This window comes from Dipodomys ordii, unplaced genomic scaffold (genome assembly GCF_000151885.1).
Source record: "Dipodomys ordii isolate 6190 unplaced genomic scaffold, Dord_2.0 Scaffold124, whole genome shotgun sequence".
Taxonomy (NCBI): domain Eukaryota; kingdom Metazoa; phylum Chordata; class Mammalia; order Rodentia; family Heteromyidae; genus Dipodomys; species Dipodomys ordii.
This window is the reverse complement of record NW_012267340.1, coordinates 130,582-150,089: the sequence shown is the minus strand read 5'-3', so window position 1 is coordinate 150,089 and position 19,508 is coordinate 130,582. Positions and strand designations below refer to the sequence as shown.

At 45.7% G+C, this 19,508-nt stretch overlaps 2 protein-coding genes across 2 annotated transcripts in view; one reads left to right on the top strand and one right to left on the bottom strand.

Moving 5' to 3' along the window:
- Positions 1 to 19,508, top strand: part of Med12l (mediator complex subunit 12-like) — a 196,917-nt gene that overhangs the window by 77,030 nt on the left and 100,379 nt on the right. The gene's annotated exons all lie outside the window — the stretch shown is intronic.
- Positions 2,395 to 8,521, bottom strand: Gpr87 (G protein-coupled receptor 87). The gene is made up of 2 exons (XM_013029911.1): positions 8,452 to 8,521; positions 2,395 to 3,517 (listed from the first exon to the last, which is right to left on the bottom strand). The coding sequence occupies exons 1-2, from the start codon at positions 8,483 to 8,485 to the stop codon at positions 2,475 to 2,477; spliced, it is 1,077 nt and encodes a 358-aa protein (XP_012885365.1). The 5' UTR covers positions 8,486 to 8,521; the 3' UTR covers positions 2,395 to 2,474.

Here is a 19,508-nt window from a genome sequence, read left to right as displayed (position 1 = left end):
TTGAAATATACTTGGCTCCAAGCGTTTTGGATGGGTCTTCTCAAGTTGTGTAACACAAAAGCTTAAGAAATTTGATGTTTCATATTTGAGATTATTTCAAAATCATCAGCCTTTTAACAAGTAATAAAATGGAATTCTTTCTTAACTATTAGTGGGCTATTATGTGTTGCTTTTAGACACTAGTGCTACAATTTATATTATTCCTGCTGGCATTATTTCATTCAGGTAAATGATTCATTCTTTGGCCTAGATAAATTTTTCTGGCCCAGTGTTAAAACTATGCAAAATACACATACAGTGTGATTTTGATGGATCTTCTTGTGTAAGGTTTTTTTGTTTGTTTGTTTTTGTCGGTTGTGGGGCTTGAACTCTGGGCCTGGGCCCTGTCCCTGCGCTCTCAGCTCGAGGCGAGCACTCTGCCGCTTGAGCCACAGCGCAACTTCCGGTTTACTAGTGGTTTATTGGAGATGAGAGGCTCATGGACTTTCCTGCCCGGGCTGGCTTTGAACTGCAATCCTCAGATGTCAGCCTCCTGTGTAGCTAGGATGACAGGCGTGAGCCACTGGCGCCCGGCTTTCTTGTGTAAGTTTTTAAAAAGGGCCTGTAGTGCTCTGCGTGTTCTCCCCACCAGTGTTTTAATATGTCTCACTGACTTACTGATTGCAGTTCACAGAAGTAAACAGTCCTGTACTGTGTTTGATAGCTATGCAACACAACTGCAGAAACGGCAGACGGGATTCAGCGTACCCCAAGAATTAACCATAAACTTCAAGGATCCAGAGTATCCCAAGAACTAACCAGGATTAAATGAGGAGTACGAATAGAATCACTTGATATTATAGAGAGGGTAGTGTTTTATTTTTAGATTCAAATGGGGCCCTGCATTTAGCACTATCTATAAACAGTGAAGTGTATAGTGTTATTTTTGAGATTCTGACTGGAAACTTGCACTGTGGCGAAGAGGATTGTTCACACAGCACTGAAAATGTTTCCCAAGACCCACCTGCTCCTGTGGGTATTCTGGGGGAGCCTCTTGCTCTGAGCTGATGTGAGGTTGCCAGCTTCCTCTAGTCCATGGCATGCAGTTGGAGGTCTAAACCCATAGCCGCTGCTGTGGTAAGTCTTCACGTTTTCAACGTATAGAGCTGGCGTCTGGACGTTTGAACGGGAGCTGTCCAGTAGTTACTCATTCCCTCTGCTGCCAGCGCCTGTGCCCTTGCTTTCTCTATTGAGGCACTTGGTTCCCAGCACCTCGGAGCGGCAGGCAGTGTTGCACAGTTGTTCTTGCACCCCATTTTCACTCACTTTACCTTCTTAGACTTTTGCAGACAGATCACAAACGTGTAAATGTAGTATTGGTTGTGTCCACATTGCCTCCCCTCTTTGCTTAGCAAACATGTCTTCGTCCTCCTTTGTAACCATCCAGATTCGAGGTCAGTGTTGAGAACAGATCACACCCTTCATCAGTGCCCCTGAGTGCTCTGAAAATGAAGGCTGCTTAAAGCAAAGGTACATACTGAAGAAAGGGAAAATCTTCTAAGATGTAAATGTTTATTCTTGAACTTGTTTTTTGCCTGACTTACTGAACTCTATCCTTCATCTTATAGTTAAATATTTAAATTAATGACAGGTCTATGAAAGGCAGGCTATACTTTACTGGGAAGAACATTTTACTAATATATATTTAAAATGAAAACTGAAGAGACTATTCAATGAACTATATATATATATATATATATATATATATATATATATATAAACACACACACACACACACACACACACATACACATCAGCCAAGCCTCTGTATTTTCTTCTGTACTATTAGTGCATAAAGATTAAATATATCATAAGGTTTTTTTAGTGATGGCAAGTGTAATTCAGAGTACTAAAAAGTCTTTACATGCCACTATGTGTTTTCTCTGTGGTAGTTGATATGAAATCATTAGTTGAACTTACTTTTATCCAATAGTTGAACATTATCCATATGTTTCTTAAAAAGATAGCCAAACTTCCTCTTGGCTCACGTCCCCACTATTACATCACACATTTTCTTCTTATGTGCATGGAGCAGTGATAAACGCAGGAACAGAGGGTAGTAAGGGTAGGGATGACAGAAGATCTAGTCATCAGTATTTGCTGAGTTGTGCAAACAGTGTATTGAATTGTGAGATGTCTCCATAGTTTCTGTTCTCTGCAGAAGTATCTTGAGAGCAGCAGTGTGCTACAGGACACTAACGTAGTCAGTAACATGCTCCCCAGAAAGAAGGTCCTCAAACAGCGGTCGTGAGCCTGTCACACATCCCTACAGGACCTCTGTTACCTTGTGCTGTGCCGAGCCATTATCTTGGCTCCAGTTGTGCCCCCACGGCATGCCATTTCAGACTCCAGACCGGATAATGAAAATAGACATTTATTTACACTTTTTACACACGGACCCCAACAAACATGAGAAGGCTCTCGGCCTTGCCTGCTCACACGTCAGTGTAGTCGTAGTATATTCGGACTTCTGACCGCCTGACGCTTTGCAGAGATCGAATGCTTTCACTTCTGGTTCTGATATTTGATTTTTTGAATAACCTTTTTGAAAATGACCTACACATGAAAAAGTAAATGATTGGATCTAGGCAGACATTGCATGCAGACAAGAAAAGTGTCATCTCTTTGCAATAATACAGAATTTTATGTGCAGATTCATCTAAAAGCCTGTCTAAGTGACTGAAAGTAAAAGGAATTCTGCACAAGTGATATGGTAGAAAGCAGGTGAAAAACACGGCCACAACCACCCTAATGCTTTGGTTATGCTTTCGCTTTCGGCTAGACTGACTTATGAACTGCTTGCTGGATTTGTGGATGTACCTGGATATGGCTATGTAGCACCCGATCAGAATGACCAGCACAGCCACAAACAAGCAGCTGTTGACATAGACAACTGCCATGTGCCATGTGACTCCCAGGGGACTTTTAAGTCTGGTGCACTCATGAATGTTGTCAGTAGTCGGTTGACCGTTTGTTAGGATGATGTTTGGCAATGACAGAACAGCCATGATCACCCAAACACAAACAGATAAAACTTTTGTAAAGGTTATGCTATACATTCGCGAGTCCCCAAATGGCTTCACCACCTTCAGGTACCGGTCAATGCTGATCAGCCCTAGAAACACAATGGACGTATACATGTTTGCATAGAATAAAACGGAGGTGTATCTGCAGAGGATAAACTCGAAGTACCAAGGGCCAAATCCTGCACCGTGGACTATCCGAAATGGGAATGTCAGTGTCATTATGAGGTCAGCCACCACGATGTTTTTGAGGTAAAATATGAAGCTGGTTTTATTCCGAATGTGGAAGAAAATCCACACTGCCAAGCCGTTCAGCAAGATGCTTGCCACAAATAGGATGAGGTAAAACACAGGCAAGACGATGGTGTCAAACTCGCTGTGAAGGGTGGTGTTCTCCTGGGGCCCATCGCTCGTGTTGGTCAGGGGGCGGCTTTGGTGGCTCTGCAGCTCCACGCCTGGAGAAGTGGGAGACTCGGGTCAGTGCCTGGCATGCGCTCTGGATTTAGTGTCAGTGACTTTCTGGTGATAAAAACCTAGGGCTCTTTCACGGGCCACTTACTAGCAGAGATAAAGAAAATACCTTGATTTTTAAAACTAAAAATGTGCTGTTTTCAGACACAGCAAAGTTCTAAGCATAGATCTAACTTGCTGAACCTTTTAGGACCATTTTCACTTTCATAGACCTCAAGTTACAGATTGGTGTTTGGATTTTGGATTATAACCATCCATGAATATTGCACATGATTTTAGACCCTTTCAACAAAATTTGTTTTCATAGTTAGATACCTATAGTAAATGTTTCTAGGTAGCCCAGTGAAAAAGGCATTTTAAAAAATTTTTTATTTTTAAGTTATTTTATTTAAATTTTTTATTGTGACTTTTTTACTTTTTTGTTCTTAGTATTTAAACTAAGCAGCTTCTTAGGCAAGTAGGCAACTTCTTACAGTAATTCTGCACTGCTCCGTTTTATTTACAAGGCTGGATTATGCCTATTACATTTATTAGGAGTTTTAAAGACTTTTTTTGGTTTTGGCAATTAGAATCCTGTGGTTTAGGCCTTACCACCCTATTGCATACTAGGTGGAGCGGTCACAGGCATCCCTGAACGTGGCACCTCTGCGTGTCTGCTGGGGGAATGCGGAAGATAGACAGATAGCTTTCCCTGGTCCTCCACCCCCACTCCCTGCCCCTACCACCCTGCCCCGGGTCTGGCAGCACACTCAGAAGACAGAGGAGAGTACTCACCTTTTAGATAAAAGACTAGAAGGAAGAGCATTTCTGAATTTTTATTTTTTTGTTAAAATGTGTGTGTGTGTATGTGTGTGTGCGTGCATGTGTGTGCACACATGCACATGTGTGTGTGGCAGGTCTGGGGCTTGAACTCAAGGCCTGGGCACTGTCCCTGAGTTTTTTCTCTCAAGGGTAGCACTCTACCACTTGAGCCACAGCGCCACTTCCAGCTTTTTCTGAGTAGTTTATGGGAAATAAGAGTCTCTAGGATTATAGGTATGAGCCACCCAGCTTACTTCTAGGTTTTTTGGTGGTTACTTGGACTTTCCTACCCAGGCTGGTTTCAAACAGTGATCCTAAGATCTCAGCCTCCTGGGTGGCTGGGATTGTAAGCCTGAGCCGCTGGCTGGCGCCGGTCATGCTTCTTCTCACTGTGGTTAGAATGATTTTGTGTTGTGTTTCCCTCATTTCCCAGTGTGGCAGCCAGCTTATTATTACATGCTTTGTTCAGTTTCCTTCTTTGAAGAAGTGGACCAGGAAAGAATTTTGATGATTATACTCCAAAAACGAGTTTTTAAATTGCTCCCTGGAATTTTAAGTGCAGGTTCTTCTTGTGTAGCCTTGTCCCCTTTTTAATTCATTTCCTTTTATACTTTACTATGCTTTTAAAAACTGGTTTTCCTGGCCTAAATATCCTTGCACAGTCTGTAATTTATTCCTGCTATGAAACTCACAGTACTCTTAAGCTTTAAGACGCTTAATTCAGCTCTCAGATCTTAACACTATCTTTCAGATCTATTTTATTCAATAAAGTGTCACTGTCCTTGTACCAAAAGACCCAAATCAAAGCCAGTAGAAGCTCTGACAAGTGAGCTTTAGACATCTGCCTGGATTAATTTAGCCAATTAAACTATTAGCTCAGCTTTCATCTACAGATGTAGAACCTGTCTGGAAGTACTGGGAGAGCAAGGAGTGTCAGCCTCACAATAAGGGGTAGAGCGGAGGGACACGGTGTGGAGGGAGCAGCAGCACTCTCTTGTGGAGTGGCGACCGCCTTGGAACAGTCTCCTGTGAACAGACTGGCAAGGCAGGTGGAACACGACGTGGTCCAGCCACGGGTGTGGTGTGGTGTGGTGTGGAGCTACAACCCTTGGTTGGCTCCCTGCATCTGCGCACACATCCCGTGGTGTCTGGGAGGAACCCGCCCTTCCACATTCCAGCGTTCCTAGGGAGTAGTCCAGCGTATCATTACATTTAAGGCCTACTTATGTGGATAAGCACTCTTATTCAATGATAACTTTGCAATTATGATTATTATTAAGGAGTCAAATCAGAATGTCAGTAGAAGTCTGAATGTGCTTATAAATAAAGCAAGCAGGAGTGCTTCACTCCGCAGTGCTTGCTGAGCTGTTTTGTGACTTTCTGTTGTTCCTTGTTGCTCAAGTCACTGATTCTGTTATAGTGTTTGCCTCAGTAACATACATGCTGGATTAATGTTTTGAAACACAGGACTCCTTAGCTCAGTGGGTTAGGCTTCAGCCAGCATCATGTCATTTGCAAATCCCACATTTATAACACAGAGTAAACAAATTAGTAGTGAAAACCTATGCTGGGTTATTTTTGTGAAATCATGTGGTACAGAGAGACAAAAACATTTCCTGGGAATGACTCAAAACTTAATGTTGAAGGGTTTGCTTAGCATGCGCAAGCCCAGGGGTCAAGACTTTATGCAATTGATTTGTTAGGGAACGTTTTTAATAATGATAGCTTGGTGTTCAGTTAAAAATGTGATAAGATGTTGTTGGGTAGAAGAGCTGTTTGCTCACATGTTCTTTGTTTACTAAGATGGTAGCCCCTGTGTTGTGCATTGCAGGTCTTTTTACAGAATGATCGTTATTGTGAGTAAAGAATATAAAGACTTTTTTTTCCCTCCCAACTCCTTGCAAATTAAAAACTGCAGTGAATGACAGCTGGGTGCTAGTGGCTCACACCTGTCATCCTAGCTACTCAGGAGGCTGAGATCTGAGGATCTCAGTTCAAAGCCAGCCCAAGCAGGAAAGTCTGTGAGACTCTTATCTCTTATCTCCAATAAACCACCAGAAAACCGGAAGTGGCACTGTGGCTCAAGGGGTAGAGTGCTTGCCTTGAGCTGAAGAGCTGAGGGACAGCGCCCAGGCTCCAAGTTCAAGACCCATGCCAAAAATACCAAAACAAACAAAAAACCTGCAATGACATATAAGTAGTTCCTGCAAGGTACCAGTGGCTCAGACCTGGAATCCTAGCTGCTCAGCATCACGATTCCAAGCCACCCCAGGTAGAAAAGTACATGAAACTCAGTTAGCCAGTAAAAAAGCTAGACTGGAGGGTTTACTTAGGTAATACCAGCCCTGAGCAAGTAAGCTGAGCAAAAGTGTGAGCCCTAAGTTTAAGCCACAGTACTGGCAAAAATAAATTTAAAAAAGGAGGGGTGAATCTCTGTAAAATTATTTTGTGGGATGCTTAAGTTTGTATGTGTGTGTGTGTGTGTGTGCATGTGCATGCGTGTGCGCGGACACACGATTGGCTGGTGGGGGAAAGCTGCTTAGCTAGGAGAATGTGTGTACCGTCCTGGGTGCATGTGTGTATAGGTTAGGAGGGTGTGTGTACCGACCTGGGTGCATGTGTGTATAGGTTAGGAGGGTGTGTGTACCGACCTGGGTGCATGTGTGTATAGGTTAGGAGGATGTGTGTACTGACCTGGGTGCATGTGTGGTTAGGAGGGTGTGTGTACCGACCTGGGTGCATGTGTGTATAGGTTAGGAGGGTGTGTGTACCGACCTGGGTGCATGTGTGTATAGGTTAGGAGGATGTGTGTACTGACCTGGGTGCATGTGTGTATAGGTTAGGAGGGTGTGTGTACTGACCTGGGTGCATGTGTGTATAGGTTAGGAGGGTGTGTGTACCGTCCTGGGTGCATGTGTGTATAGGTTAGGAGGGTGTGTGTACTGACCTGGGTGCATGTGTGTATAGGTTAGGAGGGTGTGTGTACTGACCTGGGTGCATGTGTGTATAGGTTAGGAGGATGGATGTCTGGCCTTTGTATCCAATACAGCCCTATGCATATGTGATTTTTAACTTTGCATTTAAATTTAAGCACAATTACAACTTCAGTTTATTTGTTGCATTAGCCACATTAAAGGTTTTCATGTTTGTAGAAGTCCTAGATGGTTGTGCTGGAGTCGACACTTAGCAGCCCCTTAAATGGAATATTTGATAGCTGTTGTGCCGGTAGATGAGGTGAAATTCTTTGCAACCATTATTTCAAGCACAGTAGCTGGTAGTAAGTGCTGTGCGTGGTCATGCTAGTATAATCACAGTGTTCACCGTAGAAGGAGAAGCACAGGACGTTGGTGCCCTTGCCCTGAAGTTACGCGATTGGTCACTGGGGTGACCCGTCACAACCTGCCAAAGTGTCAACGCATGTCCCTGCTCCCGGCTCCCTGCTCTCTGCCTCAGGGGGATCACATAATAAAGTCTACAGATGAAACGGCGTCTCACTTCAACATAGGCCCTTGCGTGATCATTTCTAAGATGGTACCCAAAGAGTAAGTGGATTTATTTGTGGCCTCCTGAGCACTTACTGAGCCTTGGTGTGGACTGTTAGTCTAGAAAGTAGTATGTACTCGATTTAGTCCTCATCCCTGTAAAGAGGATGGTGGCGGATGGCAGGAGGTTAAGAGAGGTGATGTGAAGCCCTCGGGGTGCCATTCTCTGTTAGCTCCTCTCTCCTTAATAAGACTTGTGAAGCTGAGGGCTGGGTTGTTGCTTTGCCAGTCCTGGGGCCTGAATTTAGAGTCTGTGTCTGCCCTTGAGCCTTTTCTGTTCAAGGCTAGCACTCTTTAACCCTTGAACCACAGCTCCACCCTTCACTGGAGATAAAAAGTCACAGGGACTTTTCTGCCTAGGCTGGCTTTGGACCACAATCCTCAGGCCTCAGCCTCCTGTGGGGCTAGGATTGTAGGCGTGAGCCACCTGCCTGGCTCTAGCTTTACTAAATCCCTCAACACACCGAGGTACTTGGCTGTTGGTTTTGAGACCCTTAAAACCCCAAATCTTTTCACAGTGGGAGCAGTCACTAGAAAAAGTCTGATTTTCTTGGCGTCTCTTACTGTATCCTTACTTGGTAATTTTGTCAGTGTCAGGTTGAGCCCCATTCTTCAGCTGAGGAGAGCTGTGAGCAGAGCGGCATGTCAAGGGGTGCAGACGGGGGCCGGGGGCATCGGGGAGGCGGCGTCTGGGGAGAAAAATGGACAAAGAAAGCTTTGAACATGCAGTAGGTTGATCTTTTCAGTAAAAAGATTACCCCGCACATAAAGAGACATTCTTTAGACATGAACATCTATGCCACAAAAATGTTTTTGTGTCTTTTTTTTTCAGTCTGCTTTGACATTCAGACTGCTTCTGTGAACAATTGCTCAATTTCAGTAATCAGTAGAGGAATTAAAATCACAACCCCAGACAATTTCACATCTACTGGAATGACAATCAAAAGGGTAGTAATGAGTGTTGCTGAGAACTTGGACAAATGAAGCCCTGAGAATGAAGGACACGGAGAGAAGTTGGGGTGGCATGGCAGCGGCTCCCTATGGAGTGAGACCTAAATGTGTCAAGCATGCCAGCAATTCCACACTACTGTGTGCGCCCCCAAGAGAGAGGACAGCATTTGCCCACCTGAGGATCTGCATGCAGATGTTCATAGTAGCATTATTCATGATAGTTTCAAGAGGACTGAGTACTGACTGGTTAATTGGGTAGTAAAACATGGTATCACCACTACACTACTCAGCAACAAAATATAAAGGGGTACAGCTACCACATGGATGTACCTCAAAAACGTTTTGCAAGAGAAAGAGGTGGTCACAAAAGATCCTATAACATTTAAGCCAAATGTCCAGAAAAGGTAAATCCAGAAATCACATTAGCATTTGCTTGGCTTGGGACAGAGAGAGGCTAACAGGGATGGAAACTGGGTTATGGCGTTGGTGGCACTAATCTCTAAAAATGAATGAAAGTTTGTTTATATCTCAAAAAAAAGGAAGAAAGAATATAAAGAATCGAAGAATCCCCAAACAGGCTAACATCTCACTGTTGTGACAGGTTCTTTTTTGTTGTTGTTGGTAGTGGTCGTGGGGCTTGATCTCTGGGCCTGGGTGCTATCCCTGTGCTCTTCAGCTCAAGGCTAGTGCTCTACCTCTTGAGCCACAGCACCACTTCCGGTTTTCTGTGGTTTATTGGAGATAAGAGTCTCACGGACTTTCTGTTTGGGATGGTTTTAGAACCTCGATCCTCAGATCTCAGTCTCCTGAGTAGCTAGGATGACAGACGTGAGCCACCAGCACCCAGTTTTAAAACAAACACAAAAGTATGTAAAAACATACCCTGCCCTCTGTTTAAGTACCCATTGATAAGATACATTGTATTCATAGACTACTTTGTTAAATGGCAGCTCCTTTGTATATCTACTTAGAGACAATAATTTTTTTACAAAAGAAGCTGGGGGCAGGTGGCTCACGCCTGTAGTCCTAGCTACTAAAGAGGCTGAGATCTGAGGATTGTGGTTCAAAGCCAGACCGAGCAGGAAAGTCTGTGAGACTCTTATCTCCAATGAACCACTAGAAAACCAGAAGTGACGCTGAGGCTCAAGTGGTAGAGTGCTCGCCTTGACCTGAGGTACAGCGCCCAGGCCTGGAGTTCAAGCCTCATGACCAACCAAAAAAAGAAAGAAAGAAAAAGACAGTAAAGCTGGTTCCAGTTCCTCATGCCAGCAGTCACAGTTTCAGGAGGCTGAGATCTGAGAATCATGGTCTGAAGTTAGCCTGGACCAATTAGCCACCCAAAAAGTTGGAAGTGGAGGTGTGGCTCAAGTGGTAGAGCACCAGGCTTGAGCAGAAAATCTAAAGGACAATGCCCAGGTCCTGAGTTCAAGCCCCAGTCCCAGGGAGAGGACTGTACCTGAAGAAGTGGCCAGAGAGCTAGGAGAATCATCAGAAGAATATCTTGAAGGCCTAGAAGACAGTTGTAGGAAGGAGGAAATGTACCTGGCGTGTTCCTGGCGTGGGAGCCGTGGGACATGGGCGAGCAGTGTGCCTCTGGATGGGGTTGGGCTGCTTTTGGCAAGCGGTGTGCGTGGGTCAGGCAGAGGCAGCGGCCTGGTGGCACAGGGAGGTGGGAAGTGAGGACACTCGCAAAGGCCAGGCCTCGTCAGAAGAGCAGGAGGAGGCAGGTGTGCAGGGCGGTGGGGGACTGAATGGAGGGAGCGTTGTGTGAAGTGTGTCACTTCATGCTTGGCATTTTAAAATCACATTTTCCCAGTTGGGATTAAAGGAAAACTCTGCCGAACTTTTAGGCACTGGCTGGCAGCTTTGGGAGACAAATAGGAAGGGTTTGGCCGTGTGGCCCTCTGGATCCAGTCCCAGATGCTTGTTGCTTCGCAGCTTGCTGCTTGTGTCAAAATGAGTATCGGGAGCAGCCTGCAGGGTTGCACAGGGCAAAGTCATCTGGCCGATGCTTGTTCGTGAAGCTGGATCTTCCTCACTTACACCAGACCCGTCTGCCTCCTGCCTTTGTCCCCAGCTTCCGCCCTTCATGGTCACCCACCCACAGCTCCCTGCTGAGAAACCGCTCCAGGCCCAGTTTCACAGCCAGTCTTGGGGAGATACCATGCATTGGTTACTTAGCTGTGTCTCTCTGTGGTAGTGGTGGTGTCATCTGTTTTAAAATAAAGGTTGTGGGAAAGGATTCACATGTGCTCAATTTCTTCTTTTCCTTAGACTCCAAACTCAATGCATAATTTCTCATGCAGTCATCCTAGCAGTTCTGTGACCTAAATCTTTTATTCTCCCCACCTCCAGAGGATGAGAAGATCACACATCAGAGAATTACATGTAAGAAGACTGTAACAATAGAAAATTTTATTCTAAGCTGGGCGCTGGTGGCTCACGCCTGTCATCCTAGCTACTCAGGAGACTGAGATCTGAGGATCGCAGTTCAAAGCCAGCCCAGGCAGACAAGTCCTTGACCACTCATCTCCAGTTAACCACCAGAAAACCACAAGTGGGGCTGTGGCTCAAAGTGGCAGAGCACTAGCTTTGAACTAGCAAAAGAGCTCAGGGACAGCGCCCCAGGCCCTGAGTTCAAGTCCTACAACCCACATAAAAGAAAAGAAATTTAGAAATTTATATTCTGTTAGGCATTTGTTGTGAATAAATGCTACACTACTAAGAAAATGAAAAATTAACCCAGACTTTGCCCTGTGCTGAGAAGCTTGCCCACCTGTGGCATGGTGAGCTGCTCCTTCTGCCGGGGAGTGAGCTCTTGGTTCACGTGCGGATGCTCCCTGCTGACGCCTCCCTGCCCTCTCCCAGCACCCGATTTGCTGGACCCTCTAATCTGTGTGATTCCTCAGGTGCTCCTGTGATTATAGATGCTTTCCTCTGGGCCGCTGCCTCCTCCAGCCCTCGTCTTTCTGGCGTTAGTGGCCCTGGCTGAGTGTGCTTTTTGAATCGTTCTCCTTGTTTTCGCTTAGCACCCCAGAAAAGGTAGTTGTAAGAGCTCTTATTTAGCTTCTGCCCAAGACCTTATTAGTTGTCACACTTGACTTTGGCTCTGTGCCTGACCTCTTCAGGGACTTGCAAGTAAAAAAGCCTCCACGTAGCCCTAGCTTTATGGGTTGGGAACAGTTTAGGAGGAATAGAGCAGGGCGTGTGTCAGATGAGCCATGGGGAGGCTGGGGAGGTCCAGGGAGGCCTGGGCGCCCAGGACTAAGAACTGCTGGCCTCCACTGCGGCCTGGGGCTCCAGGAAGCTCGGACTTGAGGCTGGGCCTCGGCGGGGGCGGAGAGTCCTCCAAACAACTCGGGACACACCTTTCTAATCAGGAGGAACAGGTAGATCCTGCTGGGCAGGGCTGGTGCCCAAATGCTCTGGGCCTCATGGGCCTGGCCTCATTGCTGCTCGTCAGGCCAAGGTCTGAAAGACAAACGCAGTCAAGTGCTCCTCACCTTCATGCTTTGGACTTGGTGTTTGGTGGGAGTGATCTCAAGTGACAGAGCAGTAATGTCAAACCGTTCTGTATTGTTCTTTTTTGGACAAGGACAAAAACCCTTACAAAATTGTAAGGATTTCAAGTCTACGAGGCTGTCGCATTCCTACTCAAAGTGACATTTAAGCCCACCAGGAATGTACATATACTGATGTGGTCCTTAAGTTTCAGTGATAAAAATGGACTATTTGCCAGGTGCTAGTGGCTCATGCCTGCCATCCCAGCTACTCAGGAGGCTGAGATCTGAGGATCGTGGTTCAAAGCCAGCCCGGGCAGGAAAGTCCGTGAGACTCTTATCTCCAATAAACCACCAGAAAACTGGAAGTGGCGCTGTGGCTCAGGTGGTAGAACGCTAGACTTGAGCTGAAGAGTGCAGGGACAGTGCCTGGGCCCAGAGTTCAAGCCCCATGACTGCCCTCCCCCCCCCAAAAGGGACTATTTACAGAAGCCTTCAGGTGCAGTTTCTGAAAGAAGCAACCTCCCTTATATTTTATACCTACCTATCACCTAAGAATCACTCCAGCTTTACAATGGAGTGTGTGGGGTGTGCCAGTAAGCTGAGACAGTAGCTCTGCCGAAGACCTGGGGAAATGGTTTTGTAGTAGCATCAGGTCACTGCATTCATAGAGTATCTCATTAATGCCTGCTTGGAGTCCTTCGCAAGGAGGTGGAGTACAGAGCCATCACCCCTCAGTCAGGTTTGCAATCACGTGGCTGTGCTCAACGTGCATCATTTATAATCAGGTATACTTTGGTTTCTGTGTAGCCTTCACATTTCTTACAGGCAACCTTTAGTTTCCTGCCCGGTGTGTATAGATATACATATATGGGTATAAAATGCAGCCTCCACCTGGCTATGAGCTGTCCTGCTGTGAGCTGATCTGGGCCTCTGCTGTACTGCATTGAAGAGTCTTGTTGGTAGGAAAAGTCCTGGGCCAAGGTACCATGAACAGCTTTCCTGTTTTTGCCTCTTATTTTGCTCTCAGCTGTGAAATGGAGAGAAAAATAAATACTTGACTACTTCCCAAAGGTAATGTTTGAATCTGGTGAGATACCATAATGCCAAGTTAGCTTTATATTATATTGCAAGTGCCACATACAGGCACAATTCTTGGCAACCTTTTTCTGTTTCATAATAAAAGTCTGATTACTCACTTGGTTCACTTTTACAGCATTTGGGTTGAAACTCAGTACATTTCATTTTTGTGTTTAGGCCTGGTGTAATTTAGAATAAGTAAATTCAGAGTCATTGAAGTGGTCAGAGAAAACGGGACTTGAGACTAATAATGTTCTGTGTTGAATAATCCTTGACTATTAGCAGCTGAATTAGGGGAGAAGAAGGCTTTTCATGAGCTGATCAAGATAGTAGTCCTTGTCTTAGAAGGTCATCCTGTGACTTGAACACTAAAATTAAGAGTTTTTTTTATTATTTTTTTCACAGTTCTGATAAGGTCATCATTATGGTTTACTGAGGATAGATTTCACTAAGCCTAGCCATTTATTATGGTGCTCAGGTTAGCAGATCTAATTGTTCTAGTCTTAACCAAAGCTTAGTGTTAAGTTAATGGAATGAGTCAAAGAATATTTTTCTGCGGCTATCTCCTTTGTCTTCATTGATGGTTTCATTATTCTTATTGCTAATCTTTATTATTTTTGGTGGATGTGTCAACACATCAGTTTATGAACGCAGTGCATTTGATCCATGGCCCCTTCCATTGCTCACCTCTCCCAACTCCCATCCATACCAGTGGTTTTATGATCTTGTATTCTGCTTCTCAAGAAATTGTTACTTACAAAGATTAAATATTTTTAAATAACAGATAGTGTTCCATTAATATCTATAATGTAGGTAACCTGCACCTTACTCATTCTTGATGAGGTCTGTGACATGAGTAGATACTTGTTTGTCAGCATTAATTATCCTCAATATTTCTGATCTTCTCTCCTAGAGACAAAGACCCATCCTTACACATATGTAGTGCAGGTTTATGAATCATCATCATAGTATGCTCAAGTGTATCATCAACCTCCATCACTTTTATTTTTTTTCTTTTTCATCTGACACTGGAACTTGAACTTGGCACTTGACGCTTATCGCTCATTGGCAGGTATCCTATCACCTAAGACAAGCCTCCAAATCCAACGTCCATCTTGAACTCAAGGCCTGTGCGCTGTCCCTAAGCTTCTTTTGCTCAAGGCTAGTGCTCTGTCACTTGAGCCACAGCTCCACTTTTGGTTTATGAATGGTTCACTGAAGATAAAAGTCTCATAGGGACTTTTCTGCCCAGGCTGGCTTTGAACTGCAGTCCTGTGATCTCAGCCTCTTGGGTGGCTAGGATGGCAGGCGTGAGCCACCAGCGCCTGCTCCTGCACACTGCTTAGAGCTGTCCCTGTTTCCCTGCACCAGGCAAGTGCTCCTCAGTCCTTGCTTTAGTGTCCATTTGCCCTGCGGTAGTATTGCATCTTCACACTCCCCCGACCACCCGTGTCCTTCCGCTGGTCTGCTTCTAGTGACTGACGGACGGACGGCTGCCCACACACGTCATGTTATGTCATGTTAGGGTCTCATGGGGTGAAACCCAACATGGCTCTTAGAGAGGAGTTCCACACAGCTCATCTTGGCTACTCTCCTCTAGTTTCTGACTTCTAAACAAAGGAGTACAATGCAGGATGATTTGACAGAGGGTAGAGATTGCAGCTGACCTGTTTATAAGGCATAGCGGAAGACAGTGCGAAAGCCTAACTAAACTGAGCTTTCTGATGTATCTGCACAGCTCGCGTGCAGTGAGGAGCTACAGACTCGAGTGCCAGCAACAACTCCACATAATGTCGAGCCAGGCGCCAGCGCCCCATGGCCACCCAGACCGCGGCAGCCTGAGTCCTGACCCGAGGAGCCCCCCTTCCCCCACCCCCCTTCCCGGCCATGGGGAGCAGCCGCTCTCGGCTCTGCTCCTGGCCAGGCACTGGGCGGGGACCCTGGGATTTACCCAGAGAACTGGGTGGTTAGACACTTGGCTTGAACTTTAATGCTGGCTTAGGTTTGTTGAAGTCTGTGGATACAACGTGCAGCATCCAGCTTCCTGTGGAACCGCCCCTGTCTCCCTTCTCTAGCATCTGCCAGTGCTTGTGGGGCCTGGAGCCTTGTTACTGGGCTGAAACTTTCTCTAGCTTGATGTTACTTTCCTTTTTACTTGAGATTGATGTAGCTTTAAAGGAGAGTTTGGATAGTCTTGGGATTCTGGGACATAATGGCATTGTAATTGATTTGAGATGCATATTCCTTCAAAATGCCAACATTTCTTCTCAGTGTTGATATATCACAGGCTAAAATGGTATCAGAATTCAACCTGGTATATTTGGTGACATTGGATTGAGTCTGCTGGGGTGCAGGGAGGCTTTCCTAGAGCAAGCTATGCAGACACAGCAGCAAGATGCAAGTGTTCAGGGTGAGCCACGTGTCTGGTTGTGCATGGGCCTGAGGCTGGCTTTGCCTGCACCACGCTTTGAGCTGCCCAGCGGACATGCAGCATTCTCTTTGCTCTCACCCTCGAGTGTGCTCACAGCAGCCTTAGCCATCTGTGTAAGGACTCACGCGGGGCTCCTTCCAGAGGAATTTACAGCATTAAGTTACTAGGAGCTGTTTTCCTGCTAATTGAGGTCTGCCTTCAGACCCATCATGAGCAAATAAATAGGAAGAGATGAGTGTAGCGGACTTTAATCCCCCACTCTTCTGACTTACAGTTAATTTGTGCGTCCCTCCTGTGAAGCATGTTTGTGTTTTTATGTATTTTATCTATCTTTATAAAGTCATAGATATATTTGAACCAGGCAATGTCTACATAAGTAAAATAGCCCTGTGTGAGTACATCATCGTAGGCACTGCTTGTGGGTGTGAAGTTCAGTTACTGGTGGAAGATGAGACAGCATCAGGAAAAAGTCTTCCCATTGGATCTGGGGTGGGGAAAATTCACGATGGAGGTACAGAGTATCCGCTAGTTAAAATAGTTATGCTGCTGAGTCTCCTCCAGATTGGCAGAGGAATGGAAGTCACCAAGGCCAGGGTCAGTGTGTCTCACCTCTACAGCCTGGTTTGTTACACTGGCTGTCTGTCTCTGGTCTGTAGTTATGTATGCACTGTAAACTAAACATGGCTGTGCTGTGTCCTGGCGTGACTTTGCTCAGACCGGATACTATCAGATACTTAGAGTTTCTGGCACTCAGGAGTAAAAAAGAGAGAGAATAAAATTTGAGGTCTAGTGACTGCAGTTTTTATTATATGAAAATATGTGCGTGTGTGTGTGTGTGTGTGTGTGTGTGATGTTTGTAGCCTGAATGAAATTAAGACCAATTTTAGAAAAAATGAATATTGATCATTAACAGATAGTATAGTGTTATCACTGATTCAGTGTGATCAAATAGCATGGTGGCACATGGATGGAGCTGTGTGCCACTAAAGAGACTGAGACTCCCTTCAGGTTACCATTCAGTGTTCTCGTATTCACATATAGTGGCACACTTTGAGGGAAGGCTCACTGTCCAGACCTGTGCACACTCAAATATTATCAACAAAACTGAAGGTTTAAGATACACCTACAATTACTTTTTCAGTTATATTAAACACTTAAAGACCTGAATGATGAAAACTTAGTAGCACGCTTGAAGGAACGCTGTTCCCTGGGTGAGTAGTGCTGAGACAGTTTTGACCTGGTACATTGGTACATAACGTTGTCTTGCTAAAGCTTTCCCCTTTGTTCGCCAAATGCATTGTATTCCTGTAAGTTCTGAGTAGTGGCTGTCCAGCATGGAACGTGCTCTGAATACATATATCCAGATGTGCTGGTCCTCACACCTGTAATCCTGCCTACTCAGGAGGCTGAGCTCTGAGGAGCCTGCTTCAAAGCCCGCCCAGGCAGGACCTCTTATCACCAAGGGACTGCCAAAAAAGCCAGAAGTTGAGTTACAGCTCAAGTGGTGAAGCCTCGCTTTGAGCCTACAGAAGCTCAGGGGCAGGGCCCAGGCCTGAGGTCAAAGACCAGCACCGGCACCAAAAATAAACAATCCAGTAAGCAGTCCAGCAACTTTTCCATCTGATCTCTTAGTCAACTTACCTAAAATTACCCATTCTCAATTTTATTTGTAATGGCTCAGTCTGACAGGCAGGCGAAGGAGCAGGTTTGAATGGGAAGGTCGTCTACCTCAGATCGTGTTAAGTCTGAGCCAGCAGGCCCAGGCGTGGGCTTGGCTCTCTTCTGTCCTTCTGAGAGCCGCTCAGTGGACACTGACGTGTTTACACAGCTGAAGTGTTTTTCTGTGAACACTTCATTGCAAGCTTCTTTGGCCACTTGCTGTCTGCTCCTGTCTGACTCGGCTTTTAGAACAGCCAGCATTTTGGCATATCTAGTAACGGCACCTTTTTGATTCATGACCCTGCCTTTCTTGGGCCTCTTGGGTTTTCATGTGTTTCCTTCATTTTACTCAGCTTAGGAGCATACAAAGAAGAGATAGCCATTCTGGTCCTCTCTATCTGAAATCTATGTGCTATAATGAAATAATTGTCCTATTCTTAAAGAGAATGAAGCAGTAAGATACCAAGAGAAAGGAAGAAAAACAGACTCGGAAGGGAAAGCACCAAAGAATATTGGTTTGTCTCCTTTTCCTCCCTTATACCTGACAGGGTATCAGTTATATGATTATATGACAAAATCCATTGTTTTTCTCAGCAACACCCTTAAATTTGGAATTCAGAAATTAAATTACTCCTCGATCCCATTTTCCATAATACATGAATGCCTTCACAAATGATCATGTGAGTAATAACAGTCTGAGGCTGAGATCTTAAGAGTTGTAGCTTCATAAAGAGTTAACCTGGAGATAGATGAAATGATAATGAAATAAGGTGCCAGTGGGTGTCTGAGTCTCCTCCCGATGCCCAGTTAGGTGGAGCCAGGTCTGTTGCTGTTCCTATTGCTAGGAAACTGGAGTATCAAACTGTGTTAGGGAGGAAAACGGCTCTTAATAAGTGAAGGTACTTCACATGAAAGCTGATTCCAGTTGAGAACCGATGTGGCCTTCTCTTGGAGATAAACCCTAACCTTATAATTCCCAGAAGCACTGTTTGCTGTCGGCCTGCATGCCTGCTTCCCCTCGCCCTCCCTGCAGGGAGGCAGAGCCGGCCGGCCTGGCCTGTTTGTCAGTGGAGAGTGGCACTGTCTGCTGACACGTCTCAACATGATTTCTTGAACCATGAGGATTGCCCTGTTCCTCAGGTACCAGGAGAGACCGATGCTTGTTACCAAAACGAGAAAAGAACCTTTTTAAAAGATCTGGATGGAAGATTCTGAAGCACATTTAAGTGCTGAGTTTAGGAAACAATCACAAGACAGTGAATTCTACTCGTCTAACACAGCAAATGTGGCTGGCCATGACCGCCGGTGCCTCTGGGCAGCTCTGCCAGCCCGCGACCCGCCTTGGACGCAGGGTCTGCGCTGCCCCATGCCGCTTTCCACCTTCCCTTCAAACCCCGGCTTCGGAAGCATGATCGCTCTTAATCAACTCAGGGTGCTGCCAAACACCACCTTAAGAAAATGGAAAATTATTTTGTTTACCTTTCATTTCCATGGCTGTCTGTCCATCCCCCCGACGGGAGTGTCGTCGAGCCGAAACAGGCTTCTCATGTCTACTTTGAGTCAGACTAAAACTAAGGTTGGCCGGGAAGTGGGTTTTCTGGTGAAGCATAAAAAGTGAGCATGAGGAAGAGAGGTGCTGCGTGCCCCGCTGCCCCTCTGCCCTGCCTGCCCTCCTTCCCAGGAGCCACTCACACTGTTGGTGCTGTGTGTGTGACTCATGCGTGGGGGCAGGTGAGATCTCTAGGCTGGAGCAGCCTTTCCTGAACCTGCAGGAATCTTAGGTGACTCACTGGAGGGAGCGAGCACTCAGGGCTGGAATTCGCGCTGGAGGCGGAGGAGGAGAGGCAGGACCGGCCCTGCTCCTCAGGTCCACTGCACGTCTATTGCTAATTAGAAAATATGCATTTTTTTTTTTTGGTCCGGTCTTGGGGCCTGAACTCTGGGCCTGGGCGCTGTCCCTCAGCTCTTCAGCTCAGGGCTAGCGCTCTACCACTTGAGCCACAGTGCCACT

Excerpts from the sequence above, each read along its gene's own strand:
- Gpr87 (XM_013029911.1), bottom strand. The coding sequence starts at position 8,485 with ATGGGGCTCAACCTGACACTGACAAAATTACCAA. Across the intron at positions 3,518-8,451 it reads GACACTGACAAAATTACCAA|GCGTGGAGCTGCAGAGCCAC; the intron begins GTAAGGATACAG and ends CCACTTCTCCAG.